This window comes from Myotis daubentonii, chromosome X (genome assembly GCF_963259705.1).
Source record: "Myotis daubentonii chromosome X, mMyoDau2.1, whole genome shotgun sequence".
Classification (NCBI taxonomy): domain Eukaryota; kingdom Metazoa; phylum Chordata; class Mammalia; order Chiroptera; family Vespertilionidae; genus Myotis; species Myotis daubentonii.
In genome coordinates, this window is record NC_081861.1 from 131,400,136 (window position 1) to 131,419,606 (window position 19,471).

Sequence of the window (19,471 nt, forward strand, 5' to 3'; positions counted from 1 at the left end):
AGGGCTCGCCTCCGGGGGCTCCCAGCCCCCGCGCAGCTTGCAAGCTGAGCCACCATTTGCCCCACCCCCGCCCACCCCCTTCCGCCCCCGCGCCCAGCCCTGGGAGCGTCGGGCGAGTCCTTGCGCCTGCGCCTCACCAACTTCCTGCCGTGAAACGCCCCGCCTATCCTCCAGAAGCCCGCCTCCGAACGCCGCGTAAAACCTGCCTGCCGAACATCATTGGTGGAGACAAAGAAGCCATCGGCTCCCAGGCCCGCCCCTCCACCGCCTCTTACTTTTCCCAGAGCGGATGCGCCTGCGCTCTGCTGCCTGGGCGGGCTGGAAGGCGCGGGTTGAAAAGTCTCGTTCCAAGTTTGGAGAGAGAGAAGAGCGCTCAGTCCTCGGTACCCGCGAGCGGGGAGGAGGCAGGAGAGAAGGACGCGGCGTCTGGGGAGCACCCAGGCCTTGAGACAGAGCTCAGGCTTCGAAAGCTCCCAGCGTGTGGCACGCCTGGGAAAGGCAGGAGCGCCTGCTGTTGGGCTGCTCTTTACTAGAGAGGGGAGTCTGAGGCGGCGGCCAGGGGCGAACGACCCGACGCAAGATGGCGAGTAAAGAGAGTAAGAGGCCCTGCGGGGCGGCGCGCGCCGGGGCCGCGGGGGGCGGCGGGCGCGCGAGGCCGCGGCACGCGCCGGAGAAAGGCGCGAATTGGCGTGCGGGGCAGGGGGCGGGGCCGGGCGCGAGGCTGGGCGCGCGCCTTCAGGGGCCTACGCGGGACGCGGCTGAGGCACTCGGGGCTCTAAGCACTTCCGGAGCCGAGTGCGGGGCCGCGAGTTGAGCCCCTTCCCCCCCCCTCCCATCCCCCTCCCCCCTCTCCGGCTGCGGCGCTCCCTTAGGCGCCCTCGGCCCCCGAGCGGAGGCGGCCTTCGCCGCCTGAAAGCGGGCACAGCGGCTGCTTTCACGCGCGCGCGCCAATCGCCTCGGGGTCGCGGCCCTTGTCCGGGGGATTCTGGAACCCGCCGGCCTACGGCGGCTTCGTGGCAGTGGAGGCCTCACTGGGTGGGGGATGGGGGGAGCGGGTCGATAGCTTTCTGCTACACGTGGATTCGTCTCCTCGGGTGGGTCGTAGAGCCCCTCTACATAGGGGTCGTCGTCTTAGAACAGGTGCGAACAGCTGTAACCATCAAAACACTTTCAGTGTTGGTGTAATTAATTACCCAGTTTTGTATACGCAGGCGGTGTTGATCTCAAAGTGCAAAAAAACCCAGCTTCCTGGTGTTAATATTCTCTGCACGCTCTGGAAGGGCGGTTAGTTGTTCGTGTTCAAATTAGAGGTAAAGAGAAAGAGTAGATAAGGTGTGGCCATCTCGAGGTGACCTCCAGTATCTGTACAGATTCTGACTTCGATCCCTCTTAGCCACTTAATTTCTCCAAATTTCAGTGTTTGAAGATACTGTGGAGGAGCGTGTCATCAATGAAGAATATAAAATCTGGAAGAAGAATACACCGTTTCTGTATGACCTGGTTATGACCCATGCTCTTCAGTGGCCGAGTCTTACGGTTCAGTGGCTTCCTGAAGTGACTAAGTAAGGGTTCCTGGCAACTTATTTTGCACAAATTTAACTGTTGTCCTGAATTTCCTTCTTTTGGAATGTCATACATAGAACGTAAGCATGTAATCAATTTAGTCCTTGGATGAGGTGACAGGCGACTTATTGTCAAAACTAACAAGTGATTTATGAGATAATTCCTGAGGTATAAGTATGACATTAAAATAGGAGAATCTGTTGTGAGATTAATGTTTGCAGGAAGCAGCAGATATATTTGACATTTCTTGGGCTTAAATATAGAACAGCATCTCTTTGAGCCCAGAGGAATGGGTTTCTTTTCACCTTTATTGAAAAATATCATATGTACAGAAAAATGCACAAATCATAAGTATATGGCTTGGTGAATTTTTCAAAGTAACACACCCATGTAAACAGCCCCCAAAATGAATATATTTTAATTGGCAAAAGGGAAAAGAATTTAGCAGCAGTTCACGGAAAAAGTCGCTTATAGTATGGAATACACTTTGAGGTCACTGTTGGTCTTCATGAGAGTGTTCCTTTTAGCTATTTCTAAAATTTCTCTGGTAACAATTGCTGACATTTACTGAGCTCTTAGAGCTGAGCCTGATACATCTATAGAGTTTTATGTCTTATTTTTTGGCTTACTATTAAAAACAAGGACTTTGATTACTTCTTATCATCCTTGTTTTACTGATATGGAATTGGGGGCTGATATGTTAACATGCCCGAGATCACACAGGTGGCAAGTGGTGGAGGGGACTTTCAAAACCAAAACATATAGCCCCAGAGTTGAGGCAATCCCTGCACTAGACTACCTTTCTCACATATTTGGACTTTTTCTGGTAGGAACTTGGACATGAACTTAGAAGGGCATTAAACTTTAGTATTATGGAGCTTATAATCTAAAATAGAATAATAATTGGTTCAGGAAAATAGGCTTGTATTTTAAGGATGGGAGATGAAAGGGTTTGCAGTAAGAAGAAAAATCCCAATATAATGATTGCGTTGGGAAACCAGAATCGTTGAGTTTTAGAGTCCAGAGAAGTTTTTCAGGTCCTCCAGTCCATCTTGGAGCTGTGCTCCTTAGAAAAATCCTGTGATGTAACTTTTACCTGTTGATCTTAGTTTTTCTGCTTAACCCCATAAAAAAAAAACAAATCACTTCCTTTTTTTTTATGTCAGCCTTAACATTGCTCTTTGGTGCCTCCTTTCAAGCATTCCTATTTATTTTCAAATGGTTCTCGTGAGATATGTTTAATTTCCTTTTCATGTTGAGCACTATTCCCTGTAAAGGCTTCATTTTATCTAAGTCCTACTAAAGTACATTGCCTAGAGCCTAATTTTCTAAGTGTGGTTTTCCAGCAAAAAATAAGTGGGTGAATGGTCATGCGCATTGCCTCCCCCCTCCCCATATAAGTTCCTCTAAAATGGAATTAATTTCCCTTTTTTAAATCTTTTTTGTTGAGAGTATTACAAATGCCCCCTCCCCCATTTCCCCCCCTTGATGACTACATACTTTTGGCCACTGAGTATACATCAACTAAGATCCATGTCTTTTTTCCAACAAGCTGCTATTACTTGGCTGTGGCTGCCTTATTCTGTTCTTGGAGTTGTATGTGTATTTATTGTTCTTTTTTTTTAACTTTAAACCAAATTTTGGTGAAGTTTCATTTTGTGTTTTTTAGTTATTACTAAATTACATGCCTAGGAGTAACCCTCAAACCTTTTTTATGTATATATATATATTTTTTTTTATTGATTTCAGAGAGGAAGGGAGAGAGAGATAGAAACATCTACGAATGATAAGAGAGAATCATCAATGGGCTGCCTAGCCTAACATGTCTAGTGTTGGGGTCCAGAGCCCTATTTGTCAGCCCTCCTCACTGAAGTGGAACCATGGGCACAAGTGAAAATTGCTATTCAGATGATACAAATTGGTTTTCATAGAACTAGGTAATAAAGACACCCCCCCACACACACCCTGTAAAATTGAGAGGGCCCATTTCATAAACTTTAGCACCATAAATGTAAATAGGGGGTTTTCACATCATGCCACTTGCACTTATAACCCGTTTAAGTGAAGAAACTGAGGTCCACAGGGAAGTTGTGACTTAAGAAATTGCATATAGCTAATTTTAGCTTGAGCCATGATTTAAACCCAGTTTTTCTGATCCAACACCTTATTCTTTCCATTCTACCTTGTTGCCTCTTATTGGGAAATCAGAAACATGTAGTGTGTTAAAGTGGGAGATATTTTTTAGGTGAGAAGTCATTATTTAGAAGTACAGGAATCAGTGATTAACCGAATTAAATTGTTTTTTAAATTTTATCTTTATTGTTGAGGCAACTGATTTCTTGTAGGATTAGTGTGACTATTTTCTTTTCCAAACAGACCGGAAGGAAAGGATTATGCCCTTCATTGGCTAGTGCTGGGGACTCACACGTCTGATGAGCAGAATCATCTCGTGGTTGCTCGGGTCCATATTCCGAATGATGATGCGCAGTTTGATGCTTCCCACTGTGACAGCGAAAAGGGTGGTAGGTATACCATAATATTCCAGTATTGATGTCTTAAGCCTTTTTCCAATTACATGTTACTAAAACTTTGTACTAATCTCTTTTGACCCAGCAGTTTAACTACTAGGACTCTATTCTACAAAACTACTTGCCACGGGTGCACAAAGTTTTCACAGTAGCATCATTTGTAGGATTGAAAGAAATATTAGGATCAACCTAGCAAAACCCAGATAATAGTTCATAGGAAATTAGTTAAACACATTAGGTGTATGTTTGAAATACTGTGCAGCAATTATAAAATTGAGATAAATCTGTCTGCACCAGTATGGAAAAGTGTCCAAGATAAATTGGGTGACTGGTGTATGCATAGAAAAAAGTCAGGAGGCATATATACCAATTAAATCAGTTAATAGTGAGGATTTTTACGGAAACTATTGACTTCATTCGTGGGTTTTTTTTCCTCCAAACATACATTCCCCTGCTTTGATATTCCTCTGACCACCCAAGTTCCAACCAAGTTCTGGTGCTTTTGTTGGGAAGACTCACAAGACTTGAGAACAAATTATACTTATGGCTAAAGTTTGTTACAATAAATAGTACAGAACAGAAGCAGGAGGACAGGAACAAGATATGCATCAGGGAGTCCCGGGAGGTCTGTTACAAGTCTCCTTCAGGGCTGCACAGGATGTGCTTTCTCTCTGGCAGCAAATGACAGGGATACAAGCAGTGTCTCTGCCCAGGAAAACCCATTTTGGTGTCAAGGTCTGAGGCTTTCATGGGGGGCTGGTTTCATAGGCACATCATGTCCTGCAGGCAGCCAGCCATGACACTGAAACTCAGGACCCCAGTAATGAAACTGGGAGTGTACCGTCAATGTTGATATTTGTGCGCAGCAACCCTGATGAACTGGTACAGCACAGTCCATTGAACGAGGTGTACACCACAAAAATCATCAATCCATCAGTGACACAAAGAACATTCTAAGATCCATGTTTCCAGGAGTCAGTGAAGGGTCAGTCATGGTCCCAGTGTTTCTCAGAGCTTCGAGGGTTAAGCAACCAGACCTGTTGCTTACTGCACAACCTCAAAATGATTTAGTAGATAGTTTTTACCATTTTCTAGTACTTGCTTTAGGTTTTTGTCTTAGTGAAAATAGTGCATTACAGCTCAAGTCCCACCACCCGTATCCCATCCCTCCCTCTCCAGAATTCATCACTGTCCTGAAATTACTGTGCCATTTTCAGCTGTTTATATTTTTATTATGCAGTAGTAAATACACATAATGTTCTTTTGCAGCTTGCTTTTTTCATTTAATATTATTTTTTAAAGGATACATTTTTTAATCCTCACCTGAAGATAATGTTTATTAATTTTACTTAGAGAGGAAGGGGGAGAGAAATATCAATCAGTTGCCTCCAGTGTGTGCCCTGACTGGTGATCAAACCCACAACCTTTTTTATGCACTGGACAGTGCTCCAACTAACTGAGCCACCTGGCCAGGGCATTCAATTTTTTTTTTTAATATATTTTATTGATATTTTACAGAGAGGAAGGGAGAGGAATAGAGAGTTAGAAACTTCGATCAGCTGCCTCCTGCACACCCCCCACTGGGGATGTGCCCGCAACCAAGGTACATGCCCTTGACCAGAATCGAACCTGGGACCCTTCAGTCTGAAGGCCGACTCTCTATCCACTGTGCCAAACCGGTTAGGGCCAATATTATTTTTTAATGTGTGTAAATCATGTTGATGTCTACCTTATTATTTTAATTGCTGTATAGTATTTCATTATGATTAAACATCAGTTTATTCATTCTTCTAAGAGGTAGTTGGATTGTATCTAAAGGAGCTGGAAAACTTGAATATCTTGATAGAAGAAAGGTTAGAAGGAACCCACCCAGTCCATGGGGGCAGGGGCACGTTTAGAGCAGGCTCTCAGGAGATAGGAGGTGAAATAATCTGGAGGGGTAGTCTTAGGAAGGGGGAGGCACATTTCTCTTTTTTAAAATCTTTATTGTTGAAAGTTATTACATATGTCCCCTTTTTCCTCCATTGACCTCTCAGCCTGCCCCTGCCCCCCACCCCAGGCCTTCACCACACTGTTGTCTGTGTCCATGGGTTATGCATGTATGCATTAAAGTACATTGGTTGATCTCTTCCCACCCACCCATCCATCCTCCCCGCCTTCCCTCTGAGGTTTGTCAGTCTGTTCCATGCTTCTATGTCTCTGGATCTATTTATGTTCATCAGTTTATGTTGTTCATTAGATTCCACATATGAGTGAGATTGTGTGATACTTATCTTTCTCTGACTGGTTTATTTTGCTTAGCATAATGTTCTCCAGGTCCATCCATGCTGTTGCAAATGGTAAGAGTTCTTTGGCACATTTCTTCCAGTGACAAGATGGGCAAGGGAAATGCTGAGAGTGGAATAGAGGGTTTCGTGTGGTTGTGTGAGAGGAGGAGTTGTGGAATGGGAGATGATTTTCAGCTACACAGAAATAGTAAGCTCATGTTTGCCATGGAGAAGAGTGGCTAAATTCTGGTATGAAGCCATGGGAGCTAATGTTCATGAAGCATTCCCACATCGAAAGAGCTGGCTGAAACTGAGAAATGGTTTATTGCTTTTAGCGTGTTTTCACCAGGTCCCACTTAGTCTGTTTAACTTGTTCCCTGCCTGGCTCCATTGGGCATTTGAGTGAATATTCTCATTACCAGAGACACAGAGTGAGCTAAAAAGGAATGTGCAAAGAAGCAGCAAGCTAGGTCAGGAAAAAAAATAAAAATTATAATGTGAAGCCTCCCTGAACTTTTTGTGTCAGCAACTAATTCAAGTTTTTATCTATGAACACAAAGAAGAAAATGTTCTTGTTTGCTGTTATCTGCTTAAATGTTCTCTACTTGTATTCTTTCTGCTACCATCTTGCTGTTTCCCAGACGTTGCATTACTTTTTATGTGGCTTTGTTACTTTTTTAGGGCCTTTTTAAAACTATTTTACAGTATAGTCTTATTCCCACACCAGATAGAAAGGTTAAGGCCCCTCGTTTTAGTGTTGGCACTCCACTAGCAGTTGAACCAAGTATGCTGGTGAAACTAGCATGTATGTGTTCCTTGGATTTGGGTGACAGTTAGTAGGCATGGATATCCTATTTGAGGATATTTTTTACTTCAGACTCAGGAGTTTATACTCCTGAGGGTAAAGCCTTCCCTGTCTTGATGAAACCTAAAATGCTAATTCACTGCAGCACTTCTAAATTAGTCGTACTTGCACTAAAAAGTTGAAGTGTGTTTATTATGTGCTTATTTAAATTTTAGTGAATAAGTACATCATCTTCAATTTTTAATTGTTTTGAATCGAAGGTGGAGCTGAATTAACTTGCATAAAATAGCTCTCAATATTTTCTAATATAAATGGACTTTGAGAGGAAATTAATTCCAAGTGGCAAGTAAACCAACACTTTGGTGGTCTCTCATCAATTTGTGTTGTATTCTGTCATATTAAAATCTACTGGGTTGATTAAATTGATTTGTGGACTTTAACTGTAAGTGTATGTGTTTATTTCTTTCTTCTCACATTAGAATTTGGTGGCTTTGGTTCTGTAACAGGAAAAATTGAATGTGAAATTAAAATTAATCACGAAGGAGAAGTAAACCGTGCTCGTTACATGCCGCAGAATCCTCACATCATTGCTACAAAGACACCATCTTCTGATGTGCTGGTTTTCGACTATACAAAGCACCCTGCTAAACCAGGTAAAAGTCAAGTCATTACTTGACCACTTTTGCTTGATTCCAGATAACTGCTTCAAAGTCATTCAAACTAGTCTAGACTATAATTTTTCAAGGTTTAAAAATTGTTTTGTGGGTCCAGTAATGACGCTTGATTTCAATGACTTAACAGAAGGACCTCACAGCAGATTATACTCCTGGCAGCAAACTATATAGAGCAAAAGCAGAAGGAAAAAGATACAGATCTGTTATAGTCCAGAGAGGTCAGGCATATAGGCTTCTGAGCCCTTCCCTGCTGTGGCCACAGAGAGCATGCATTCTCTCTAGCAGCAAGCCACAGGGGCATGAAGTAATGTCTCTGTCCAGGGAAGCCCCTTGAAGTCTCAGGGTCTGGAGTTTTTATGGAGATCTGGTTACATAGGCACATCTCGCTCTATGACCAGTCATGGTAAGGGAAAGTCAGGACCCCAGCAGTGGTAACATCATGAATCTTGCCAAACAATTCTACAAGTCTTGACAAGCTGCCACAGCATGCCCTACTGCTCTGGGCGTATAAAACTTCGTCCTTAGTGACATGAAGACTTTTGTGTGAGGGTCACATTCCCAGGAGCTGGCTCAGGGTCAGTCATGGTTACAGGCTACCCCAGATACATGCAAGGACTGAGCAACCAGACCTGTTGTGTTATCTCTTTCCTTACAAAAATGTTTTTGAAAATTGACCCAGAGGCGAGGCGGTTTGTCATTGCACAAATTTGTAGAATAGCTACAGTTTTCAGTATTTTGTGTTAGAGCTAGTACTAGGTTTTGCAAAGGAACTAGTTTTGTGGTCGTGAGACCTGGTTTGCGTTGAGTATTTGGAATGAAGCACAGAGAATAGCTTTCCATGGCAGCTTTGGGTCAGACCAAGTCCTTGTGTGTATGCAGTGCTATGCCAAGCATAAATAAATATTATGGCTCACTCAGGTGAGGCTTTGCTCTTACCAATTCCAGTAAACCGATAATCAGTAGTTAATGCACTTCTTTTTTTCTTTAGACCCAAGTGGAGAATGTAATCCTGATCTTCGGTTAAGAGGCCACCAGAAGGAAGGCTATGGTCTTTCCTGGAATTCTAATTTGAGTGGACACCTGCTAAGTGCATCTGACGACCATGTAAGAAACCTATTCTTCCTAATCTACTCGTGTAGAGTTAAAAGACTGCCAGACAGCTCTGCATTGCAGGAATACTATATAGATGAAAGGTTTTCTAAGATAATATTGCTGATTGTTGTGATAACATTTTCACAGGATTTAGAGCAAGTGTTATCAAACTATCCTTTGAAGTCTTAGGATTTCACAAAGTTTTTTTGAAGCTGCCTTAGAATGGAGGGAAGGTATGCAAAAGGTATCCTATTATGTAAAAGTAGACCTCTGTAATGGAAACTATGAAGTATTTGTGAGGCCTGAGTAATATAAATAACATTTTGTTTTGTTTATTGTTTGTGTACAGTTCTGTGGGATTTAGTGTATTCACAAAGCTATGAAATCATCACTATATAATTCCAAAACATTTTCATAAAATGTCACAAAAAAGAAACTTCATACCCATTAAGCAGTCATTCCTCAATCCCTCCTCCTCACAGCTCCTGGCAACCGTTAATTTATTTTCTATCTATAGATTTGTCTCTCCTTAATATTTCATACAAATGCAATGGTAATAAATATGGCCATTTATGTTTGGCTTCCTTCACTTAGCATAATGTCATCTGTGTTGAAGCATATGTCAGTACTCCCATTTTTATAGCTGAGTAATACTTCATCATATTGATATACTATAGTTTTATTCATTTATCAGTTAGACATTTGGCTTTCTTCCACTTTGGAGCTATTTTGAATCCTGTTGCTGTGAACATTTTTGTACAAGTTTTGTGTGGACATGTGTTTTCATTTCTTGGCTAATTACCTAGGAGTGGAATTACTGGATCATATGGTAACTCTATGTTTAACTTACTGAAGAACTGCCAAATTGTTTTCCAAAGCAGCTGCACCACTTCACATTCCCACCAGCAATGTACCAAGGTTCTAGTTTCTCCATGCCCTCACCAACACTTGTTATTGTCTGTCTTTTTTATTATAGCCATCCTAGTGGGTGTGAAGTGGTATCTCATTGCAGTTTTGATTTACATTTCCCCGACGACTAATAATGAGTATCTTTTTTCATGTGCTTATTGGCCACTTGTATATCTTTGGAAAAATGTGTATTTAAGTCCTTTGTCCATTGCTAAATTTTGTGGGTTTTTTTAATTGTTGAATTGTAAGGGTCCTTTGTATATTCTAGATAGATACATTATTTATCAGATATATGATTTCAGAAATTTTTCTCCCATTCTGTGGGTTGTCTTCTCACTTTTTTGATGATGTTCTCTGAAACACAAAAATACTTAATTTTGAGTCCAGTTTATGTATTTTATTTTGTCATTTGTGCTTTTGACATTGTATCTAAGAAACCATATGTAACCCAGCATCAAAAAAAAATTCTCACCGATGTTTTCTAAGACTTACTGTTTTAACTCTTACGTTTAGTTCTTTGATCCATTTTGAGTTAATTTTTATATATAGTGTGAAGTAGGAGTCCAGCTTCATTCTCTGCATATGGATATTCAGTTTTCCCACCACCATTTGTTGAAAAGACAAATCTTTCCCTGTTGAGTTACTTCAGCATTCTTTTTTTTTTTTTTTTTTTTTTTTAAACTTGAATTCTTCAATCTTAAGAAAGTTTCGGGGTTTTTTTGTTTTTTTAAAAAATATATTTTATTGATTTTTTACAGAGAGGAAGGGAGAGAGATAGAGAGTTAGAAACATTGATGAGAGAGAAACATCGATCAGCTGCCTCCTGCACATCTCCCACTGGGGATGTGCCCGCAACCCAGGTACATGCCCTTGACCGGAATCGAACCTGGGACCCTTCAGTCCGCAAGCCGACGCTCTATCCACTGAGCCAAACCGGTTTCGGCTACTTCAGCATTCTTACTAGAAATTGTTTTAACAATTAAAAGTACCATACAAATGCAAAGAGATCTCATTAATGTATTGTAGATCAATGTTTGTAGCATTCATGCCACTTAATGGCCCCATATCTTTATGGATTCCATACTGTAAGCAGAAAGTGTTTGGTATAACTCCAACTAGAAGCCAAGGGTAGACTTCAGGAGCTCATGTAATTTGGCCACACTTTATGTCAGCTTTTTGAGAGTAGGTTTCTTGCCTTCCTTAGTATATCCTGATGCCTAGAACAGGGTCTGTCACATCACAGATCTTTATATTTCTATTGATTGTAGTTTCTGTTAGGTTTTTTAAAATATTGAAAGTAGTTAATTGCCCAGTCAAGATTCTTTAGTAAAAGCAATCAAAACGGACTCTGGCTGATTTAAACAGAAAAGGAATTTATCAGGAGGGCATTGGGTAAGGTACACAGAATTGCTATGATGGCTAGAAAATGGCCTGGAAAAAAGAGGTTAGGCCAGCAAATCAGGCCAGTGAGGACGTCACTCTTGCCATTTTGGAAAGTGTATATTATGGCCCTAGCCGGTTTGGCTCAGTGGATAGAGTGTCGGCCTGCGGACTGAAGGGTCCTGGGTTTAATTCTGGTCAAGGGCACATGCCAGAGTTGCTGGCTCGACCCCCGGTGGGGCATGGAGGAGGCAGCCAATCAATGATTCTCTCTCATCATTGATGTTTCTATCTCTCCCTTCCTCTCTGAAATCAGTAAAAATATATATTTTTTAAAGTGTGTGTTATGCCCCCCCACCACCCATCCGAACAGAGTCTCCCCTTTTTTGGTTCACAATTCAAAGCCCTGGATGGACTGATGGAGCCTGTGTCACATGCCTGCTTTCCTCACAGTAGATGGGAAAGTCTCCGAAATAGGGAAGATTAGGTTCTACTTAATTACTAGTACTTTTTGAAGACACCAGGCTGGGACTTGCCAGTGACAATAATAGCTAACTTTTTCTGAGGGCTCTGCATGTGCCAGGCATCTTGCTAATCTTCGCAGGATCCATCCTTCTGAGGTGAGGAGGGGGTGGTGGCAAGAGCTCCACCCATTCCTTTCTCTTCAGTGCATGTGAATTGTGAATCTGAGTGTGTATCAACAGACTAAGGGCATGTGTATTAATTTTTGTTACTTGGAAAATAGCTATTACTCCTGGAAAATAGCTTAGTTACAGAAACCCTTTCAGATAAGAAAGTGATTTAAAAACAGATGAAGCCAAAACCGGTTTGGCTCAGTGGAAAGAGCGTCAGCCTGCGGACTGAAAGGTCCCAGGTTCGATTCCGGTCAGGGGCATGTACCTGGGTTGCGGGCACATCCCCAGTGGGAGATGTGCAGGAGGCAGCTGATCGATGTTTCTCTCTCATCGATGTTTCTAACTCTCTATCCCTTTCCCTTCCTCTCTGTAAAAAAATCAATAAAATATATTTTTTAAAAAAAAAAAAAAACAGATGAAACCATTACCAGTGTCAGTGGAACTAGTATGAACATACCTTAATGGAATTACCTCATGTTTTATACAGTTGGATGAAAATCATTGCCCTATAGCTTGTAGTACTTTTTTTCACAAAGCTTAAGACTTTCCTGTTAATTTTTTGTGCGATGGTATGTCAAAAGAAGACTGATCTCTCAGAGCCTACTGGCCCCAGGGCCTCTCCTTGGGTTTGAGGAGCATGCCATGGGGTCTGTCTGAAGGCCCCAAGCTCTGGCCTCTCATAGCCTAGTAGGGTTTTCTGGGTCATTCACCTGTCATACTTCTGATGTCTGCAGTGGTTTCTCCCATGAGAGGCTTGTTCAAAGACTTTTGCCTTTTATTGAGGCACATTTTAGTTTCAATTACCAGTTTCCGAACGCAGTGTGAATATTTAGGACGTGCACATCTGTTCAGTGGATACCAAATGCTGGGTTCTCTGTTACATAATCTAGGCTAGATGAATTTTAGATACTTGACTGTATGTTGGTAGAAATTCTAATCTGAGTGTTCCTTGCCTGCCAGTGTGCTGGGTCTCCCCATGCATGCCTCTATTACAGTGTATTTTCTTTGCCTTTTGCTTATCAGATCATAGAATCTACACCTATAACACTCTGTTGTTTGTGAAGCTTCACTTTGGTTTATATTACACTCCCTCGTGTTTATTTCTAACATTCATATAGTTAATCTAGAGGCCCACTGCATGAAATTCGTGCATGGGTGGGGTCCCTAGGCCTGGCTGGCAATCAGGACCTATCAGGGCTGTCTTGCCCAGTCCTGATTGGGGCCAGGCCTACTGGCTGCCAGATGGGGTCTGTCGGACCCGGGGAGGGACTGTGAGAGGTTTGCCAGATGGAGGGAGGGACTAGGGGAGGTTGGCCAGACATGGGAGGTTGACTGTGGGAGCACACTGACCACCTGGGGGCAGCTTCTGCGTTGAGTGTCTGCCCCCTGGTGGTCAGTGCGCATCATAGCAACTGGAGACCAGTCATTCTGGTGCTTCAGTCCTAATGGTTGCTTAGGCTTTTATATGTATAGATAGTTCTGTTTCTAATGAAGTATTTTAAATACGATGTTAGCATTTAAATTCTATATTTTATGGCTTTTGTGTATTTTTTTCCCCTTCTTTAGACTGTCTGTCTGTGGGATATAAATGCAGGACCAAAGGAAGGCAAAATTGTGGATGCTAAAGCCATCTTTACTGGCCACTCGGCTGTTGTTGAGGATGTGGCCTGGCACCTGCTGCACGAGTCACTGTTTGGATCTGTTGCTGATGATCAGAAGCTTATGATGTAAGGTTGAAAGTTCAGTGGGGTAGTGTTATAGGGTGTCCTGAATGACCATCAGTGATTGTGGTGGCCTATGGTTTAATTCCTTTTTTTTTTTTAAGTTATGTATTGGCTTTTAAGAAAGAAAAAAACAGCTTAGTAAACATGCTTGGTATGGAGGTAAATATCAAAATTGAGATCAGGGTGACTTTTGAAGATGAGGGAGGAGAATGATTATATCAGGGCATGGCCACAGGGCTGCATTCAACAACCTAGAACCCTTTTTATCTCAAAGGAACCAATACAGGAGGCAAATAAGGAAAAATACTGAAATTAGACAAGTCTGGGTTGTAGGTATTAAATTGTTATGTTGTCTGCTTTGTCAATATTTTGTGTATGCTTGAAATAGTTGGTAAATTAAGACAGGAATGTAATAAATGAGAAACCAAAAATAACAGCCCTAGTTCATTCTCCTTACGTTTAGAACATATCATTTAGCGGTTGGAAGTCTAAATTGCCAACCCTAGGTGTGGTTGGTGTCTGAAGGGGCAAGCATAGAGGTGATGTGGAGTGGAGTTGATGAGGAAATGAGCTTGAGGTCTGAGAAGTTGGAGAGGGTCGAGTGGCCTCCATGTGTGCTGTGTGCCTTGTAACTTTGTGTTTTAGATGGGACACCAGATCCAATACCACCTCCAAGCCAAGCCACCTGGTGGATGCACACACCGCTGAAGTCAATTGCCTGTCATTCAATCCCTACAGCGAGTTCATTCTCGCAACTGGCTCTGCGGATAAGGTTTTTACGTTTTTGCATATTTGGTGTTTACAAACCCAGTTGTTTTGTACAGTAATCAGACATTTTAAAACTCTTATGGAAAGTGCAAAAATGAATTCCTTTTCACTTGTTATTTTTCTTCAGACCGTAGCTTTATGGGATCTGCGTAATTTAAAACTAAAGCTCCATACCTTTGAATCTCATAAAGATGAAATTTTCCAGGTACGTGACAGTTTTCTGGTGTCTTTATGTCAGGTTTTAGTAACTTTTTGGCAGGGGGGGAATTAAAATTTTTTCTTCTTTTATATCATGGGCATGGAATGTTGCTTTTTTTAAAAAAGCTCTTTATAAGTTAACTAGTGGGAAATAACTTGGAGCTTTTTGAAAGACTATTAGTTCAGAAGTAGAAGAAAAAGTCTTGCAAAACAGATCAGCTTAAAAAGTGAAATCCAAGGATTCTTTAGTTAAGGTATAACCGCATGATGGCTTCTCTAGTGAAAAAATTTCTTGTATGATGTTTAAAATAGAGATTTGTATAGGTCAAAATATACTTCACTGAAAATTTTAAAAGTTTGGGATGGTTATGGGGCTGAAAAAGATGATTGGGCTCCTAGCTGAATTCCCCTATATTGGGGAGTGCATACTTCCTGGGGGCAGGCCAGGGATATGAGCCATTTAAGAGCACTTGAAAGGATTGGACAAGAAGGGTGAGGGCTGTAGGCCAATGAGAGGATCCAGAACACATCATGGGAAAATAGTGAGGATCAGGATAGTATCCACAAACCTTAGAATGGATGCATTTTTACATTTTCAAATATGTATTGCTAGGTCCACTGGTCTCCACATAATGAAACTATTCTGGCTTCAAGTGGTACTGATCGCCGCCTGAATGTGTGGGATTTAAGGTAACTCAATCTGGTGATGAGAAACTGCATATAAATATGCTAATCTAAGATTATGTAATTTATAAATTTAGAAGAGCGATGTGCTAAACCCCAGTTTAATAAGTCTAATGTTAAAGTAACTTTTAAGTACCTTCCTGAAGAACCTTTGTTCCAAAAGACAGAAGTAAATCAGCAAATGAGCTGTAAAATAAATTTATGCAATGTTTTATTTTTCTATTGATATTCAGGATTGAAGTTGAGGGAGGTGTGCATTTGTGTTGTGACATCCAAATGATTGTATAGAAGACACCTATGCTATAGAAAGTGGTAAAGATGTTAGTTCATGTCTCATGGGATCGCACATACATCTGCAGGACTAGTCTTAGAGACTTTCTACCATTTGCTCTTCTATGCTTTCATTGATTCAATAAACATGAGCTTCTACTATGGGTTGTGTAACTGCTGGGGATATACTTGGGGATAGGGATAAGCAAAGCCCATGCTGTCAGAGAGTTTATGTGCTTAGGGCTCATTGTATAGTTTCCATTTTTTAAAGTTCTTGACTTCAGAGTGGCCATTCAATTACCAAAGAATAGCTTTATTCCTACCTGTAGTAAATGTGTTTTGTTGAAGTGGACTGAGTTTTTAGTGTATTAAAACCAAACCTGCCTTAATATGAGATAGTAGACCCATCCTTCAGTGTACGGAACACAGTGCAGAATAAAATGCTGGCATTGTAAAACTTCTAAACATCTAATGTTCCGTGTTCTTATGGAACAAACTCTGGATGTGATAGATGCTTTAAAATGTAAAGGATCTTTAAAGCAGTTATTTTTTAGTATGTTTGAAAACAATTTTAGTAGTAAAATTAGAAACCTAAAACAAAAATATATAGTGGTTGTATGAGGTGATACAGCAAGGTTTAGAAGTATGGTGCCCTGGCAACTGGATTATCCCTAAAAATGCCAAGAATAAATTTGCACACATTATATAATGTCTTCTTAAAATTCATTTATGACTTGCTTACTGTTAAAATTACATTAGTTAAAATTACGGATTAAAGTGGTCAGTGTTAGCAGTTATACTCTTGATAGGGAGAGGAGAAACATTAATTGTCTAGCGGTCCCACGTTTGGTTTGCTTGGTTTTGTGGGAAGGAAAAAAATCACTTAGAAGGTTGTATGTTTTGGCTGTCTTTTCCAGAAGTTGTTATTAGCAAAGTCCACCTTTGGGCTAGATACGATATAGGGCTGATAAGTGGTGTGTTACTTAAGAGCGATTTCACTATTGAGGCTGCTGGCATTTTCTGTAGATTGAAATTTTTAAGAGAGGGAGGGGGAATTTAACCTTTCCTTGGCTTATACATTCTATAAAGTTGCTTTGTTGTCATATCTTCAGATATGTGGTACTGATGTGTTATTATTTCTCATTTCTGGAATGAAAAAGGCTTTAAGAGTGAAGTGTAAGTTCTTACATGCTTTTCACCTTTTAATTCTAATGTAGTAAACACTACAATGAAAATATTGAGTGAATTGTAATATTAACAAATTATATTCTGCAGTTTCTTTTTTTTTTATATATTCTGCAGTTTCAATTATGAACAGCTCTTACCCATTTCCCGAAAATAAACAACCCACTCTCCCACCAAGTAATATAAAAACTCTAATTGACAGCAGCATAGAAATATTTGTCCAGTGTGTTTTAAGATGCACTTTCTGGGCTGACACTGGTTTTGCAAACATGCTGCAAGAATTTCAATAACAAAAGCATTATGCTCTTTCTTAATAGCAAAATTGGAGAAGAACAATCAGCAGAAGATGCAGAAGATGGGCCTCCTGAACTCCTGGTATATGTTGGCTTTCTTATGCAAGATGAAATGTCACATGCAGATTGGATTCTGTCATTGATTCCATGTATATGAAAATGAGCCAAAACTTCAAATTCTAGTTTTTAATTTCCAATTGGAGGTCTTGGAGGTTGTTGTAATTGGGGTTTGACATTTATTGAAAATAGGAAATAGAGCCCAGTAGGTTTTGGCCAATGTTTCATTAAGAATAATTCCAGCTCCTGGGAAACAGTGTATAGTAACTCCTCATTGTGGGGAAAATTTTTAATGACTGGATTTTTAAGTTCCCTGCCCAGAAACTAAAATTCCTTGATCTTGTTGATGCCAATAGTGCCCATCTCCCTCCTATTCCTAATCAAATCATCTTGGCGGCCCCTTGAAGGTTAAGGTTTATGTGGTGGTGTACTAAGCCTGTGCCCTCCCTCCAAACTGCAGGACAGTGACACCCACCCCTGCCATTGCAAGACTGGTGCTCTAACAAAAGATAAGAAACCAAGGCCTTTTTTTGTTCCTATTAACAGTTTATTCATGGAGGACACACCGCCAAGATATCAGACTTCAGCTGGAACCCCAATGAGCCATGGGTCATTTGCTCGGTGTCTGAGGATAACATCATGCAGATATGGCAAATGGTGAGCTAAAATTTTTTCTCTTAAATAACTATCTTGTAAAGGAGAGATTTACTGATATAATAAAAATATCTCAAAAATCTAGATGTATATTGTACCAAATATTTATAGAAAGGGAATAATTTTTAAAAACCTTTTCCATTTTAATGACAATTTTTAGTTAAATATACATCTGTCCAGTCAGGAGAAATCTTTGTACGTATCTATAAAAACAGATGTAGACACGGCATGTGCTCTGATTTTCATGATTACTTTTCAACTGGGCTCTTTACATCACTGCTCTATATCCAATGTCTGTTGTGTCATAGACATGGAGAATAGAGGAGGAGCCCTAACCGGTTTGGCTTGGTGGATAGAGCATTGGCCTGTGGACTGAAGGGTTCCGGGTTCAATTTCGGCCAAGGGCACATGCCCAGGTTGCAGCCTCAATCCCCAGTAGGGGTGTTCAAGAGGCAGGCAATCAATGATTCCCTCATCATTGATGTTTCTCTCTCCCTTCCTCTCTGATATATATATATTTTTTAAAGAATAAAGGGGGAAAGTGTCAACGAGTGCACATGATACTAAGCACTCTGAAAATTAGCACTAAGTACACGACCAAACATGTCTAAGGCACTGAGGTGTTAACCAACCCTCTCATAAACCTCAGGGATATCATTCCCTCTAAATCAGAGGTTCTCAACCTGTGGGTCGCGACCCCTTTGGGGGTTGAACAACCCTTTCACAGGGGTTGCCTAAGACCATCAGAAAACATATATAATTACATACTGTTTTTGTGATTAATCACTATAATCATGTTCAATTTGTAACAATGAAAATACATCCTGCATATCAAGATATTTACATTACGATTCATAACAGTAGCAAAATTACAGTTATGAAGTAGCAACGAAAATAATCTTATGATTGGGGGTCACCACAACATGAGGACCTGTATTAAAGGGTCGCAGCATTAGGAAGGTTGAGAACCACTGCTCTAAATGATGCTTGCAATGCTTTTGGGAAACACCTTTTATGAACAATAATTTAAATAGTGCTTGGGCATCTAGGGGTTATATGTGGAATTATACACTGGCCTGCCTTTCCTCATTAAATTTATTAAGAGTGTTTGGGGGTTGGGAAACACAAGGATAACTACTAAATAAACTACTCAAAATGTGTCCACTTCCAACACTGAAACACATTGCCCCGTGAATCCAAAAATCTGGATAGAATTACTAAATGCTATTTTTAGATAGTCTTGTAAAAACCATGGGGAGTTATACCTATGAATTAATTTGGTTGTTATCTCCAGGCTGAAAATATTTACAATGATGAAGAGTCAGATGTCACAACATCGGAACTGGAGGGGCAAGGATCTTAAACTCAAAGTATGAGAAATGTTTCTGTTGAATGTAATGCTAACATGAATGCTTGGTTTATCAAGCGCCAAAAAAAGCGTTGTATAGTAGAAAATGTTAAGTGGGATGGCATATGGCGTTCTTTACCTTCTGATTCTAGCACTTTCAAGTGAGCTATTGCGTTCTGTATCATATCGTAGCTTTTAGGGAAGAAATGTTGCTAAGAAAGAACATGACAGTTTTAAAATACAAGTAGCAGGGTACTGCCTTTGATTGAAATATTTTAAGTTCTTGTTTTCTGAAACTAAATGCTTGCTGTTCCCAAATATGCAAGAATAACTTTTACACTTTTCCCCTCCAACACTTGTTGATTGGCTTTGCAGAAAATAAAGTTTGAAAATAAAATTTGTTTTATTCTTTTAGAACCTGGGTAGGGATGTGTGTC

General features: G+C 40.7%; 1 protein-coding gene across 2 annotated transcripts; it reads left to right on the forward strand.

The window, feature by feature from the left end:
• The first annotated feature begins 284 nt into the window (after window positions 1-284).
• Window positions 285-19,431, forward strand: RBBP7 (RB binding protein 7, chromatin remodeling factor). Of its 2 annotated transcripts, none has more exons than XM_059679341.1 (12): window positions 285-596; window positions 1,418-1,562; window positions 3,940-4,085; window positions 7,670-7,816; window positions 8,826-8,941; window positions 13,420-13,580; window positions 14,223-14,349; window positions 14,473-14,550; window positions 15,157-15,233; window positions 17,000-17,057; window positions 17,579-17,689; window positions 18,981-19,431. In XM_059679341.1, exons 1-12 carry the CDS (start codon window positions 581-583, stop codon window positions 19,047-19,049), a joined length of 1,251 nt encoding a protein of 416 aa, XP_059535324.1. In that variant the 5' UTR covers window positions 285-580; the 3' UTR covers window positions 19,050-19,431. The 2 variants fall into 2 exon arrangements, with proteins under 2 accessions (XP_059535324.1, XP_059535323.1); XM_059679340.1 differs by having other exon boundaries at window positions 287-596; window positions 7,643-7,816.
• Window positions 19,432-19,471: the final 40 nt, after the last annotated feature.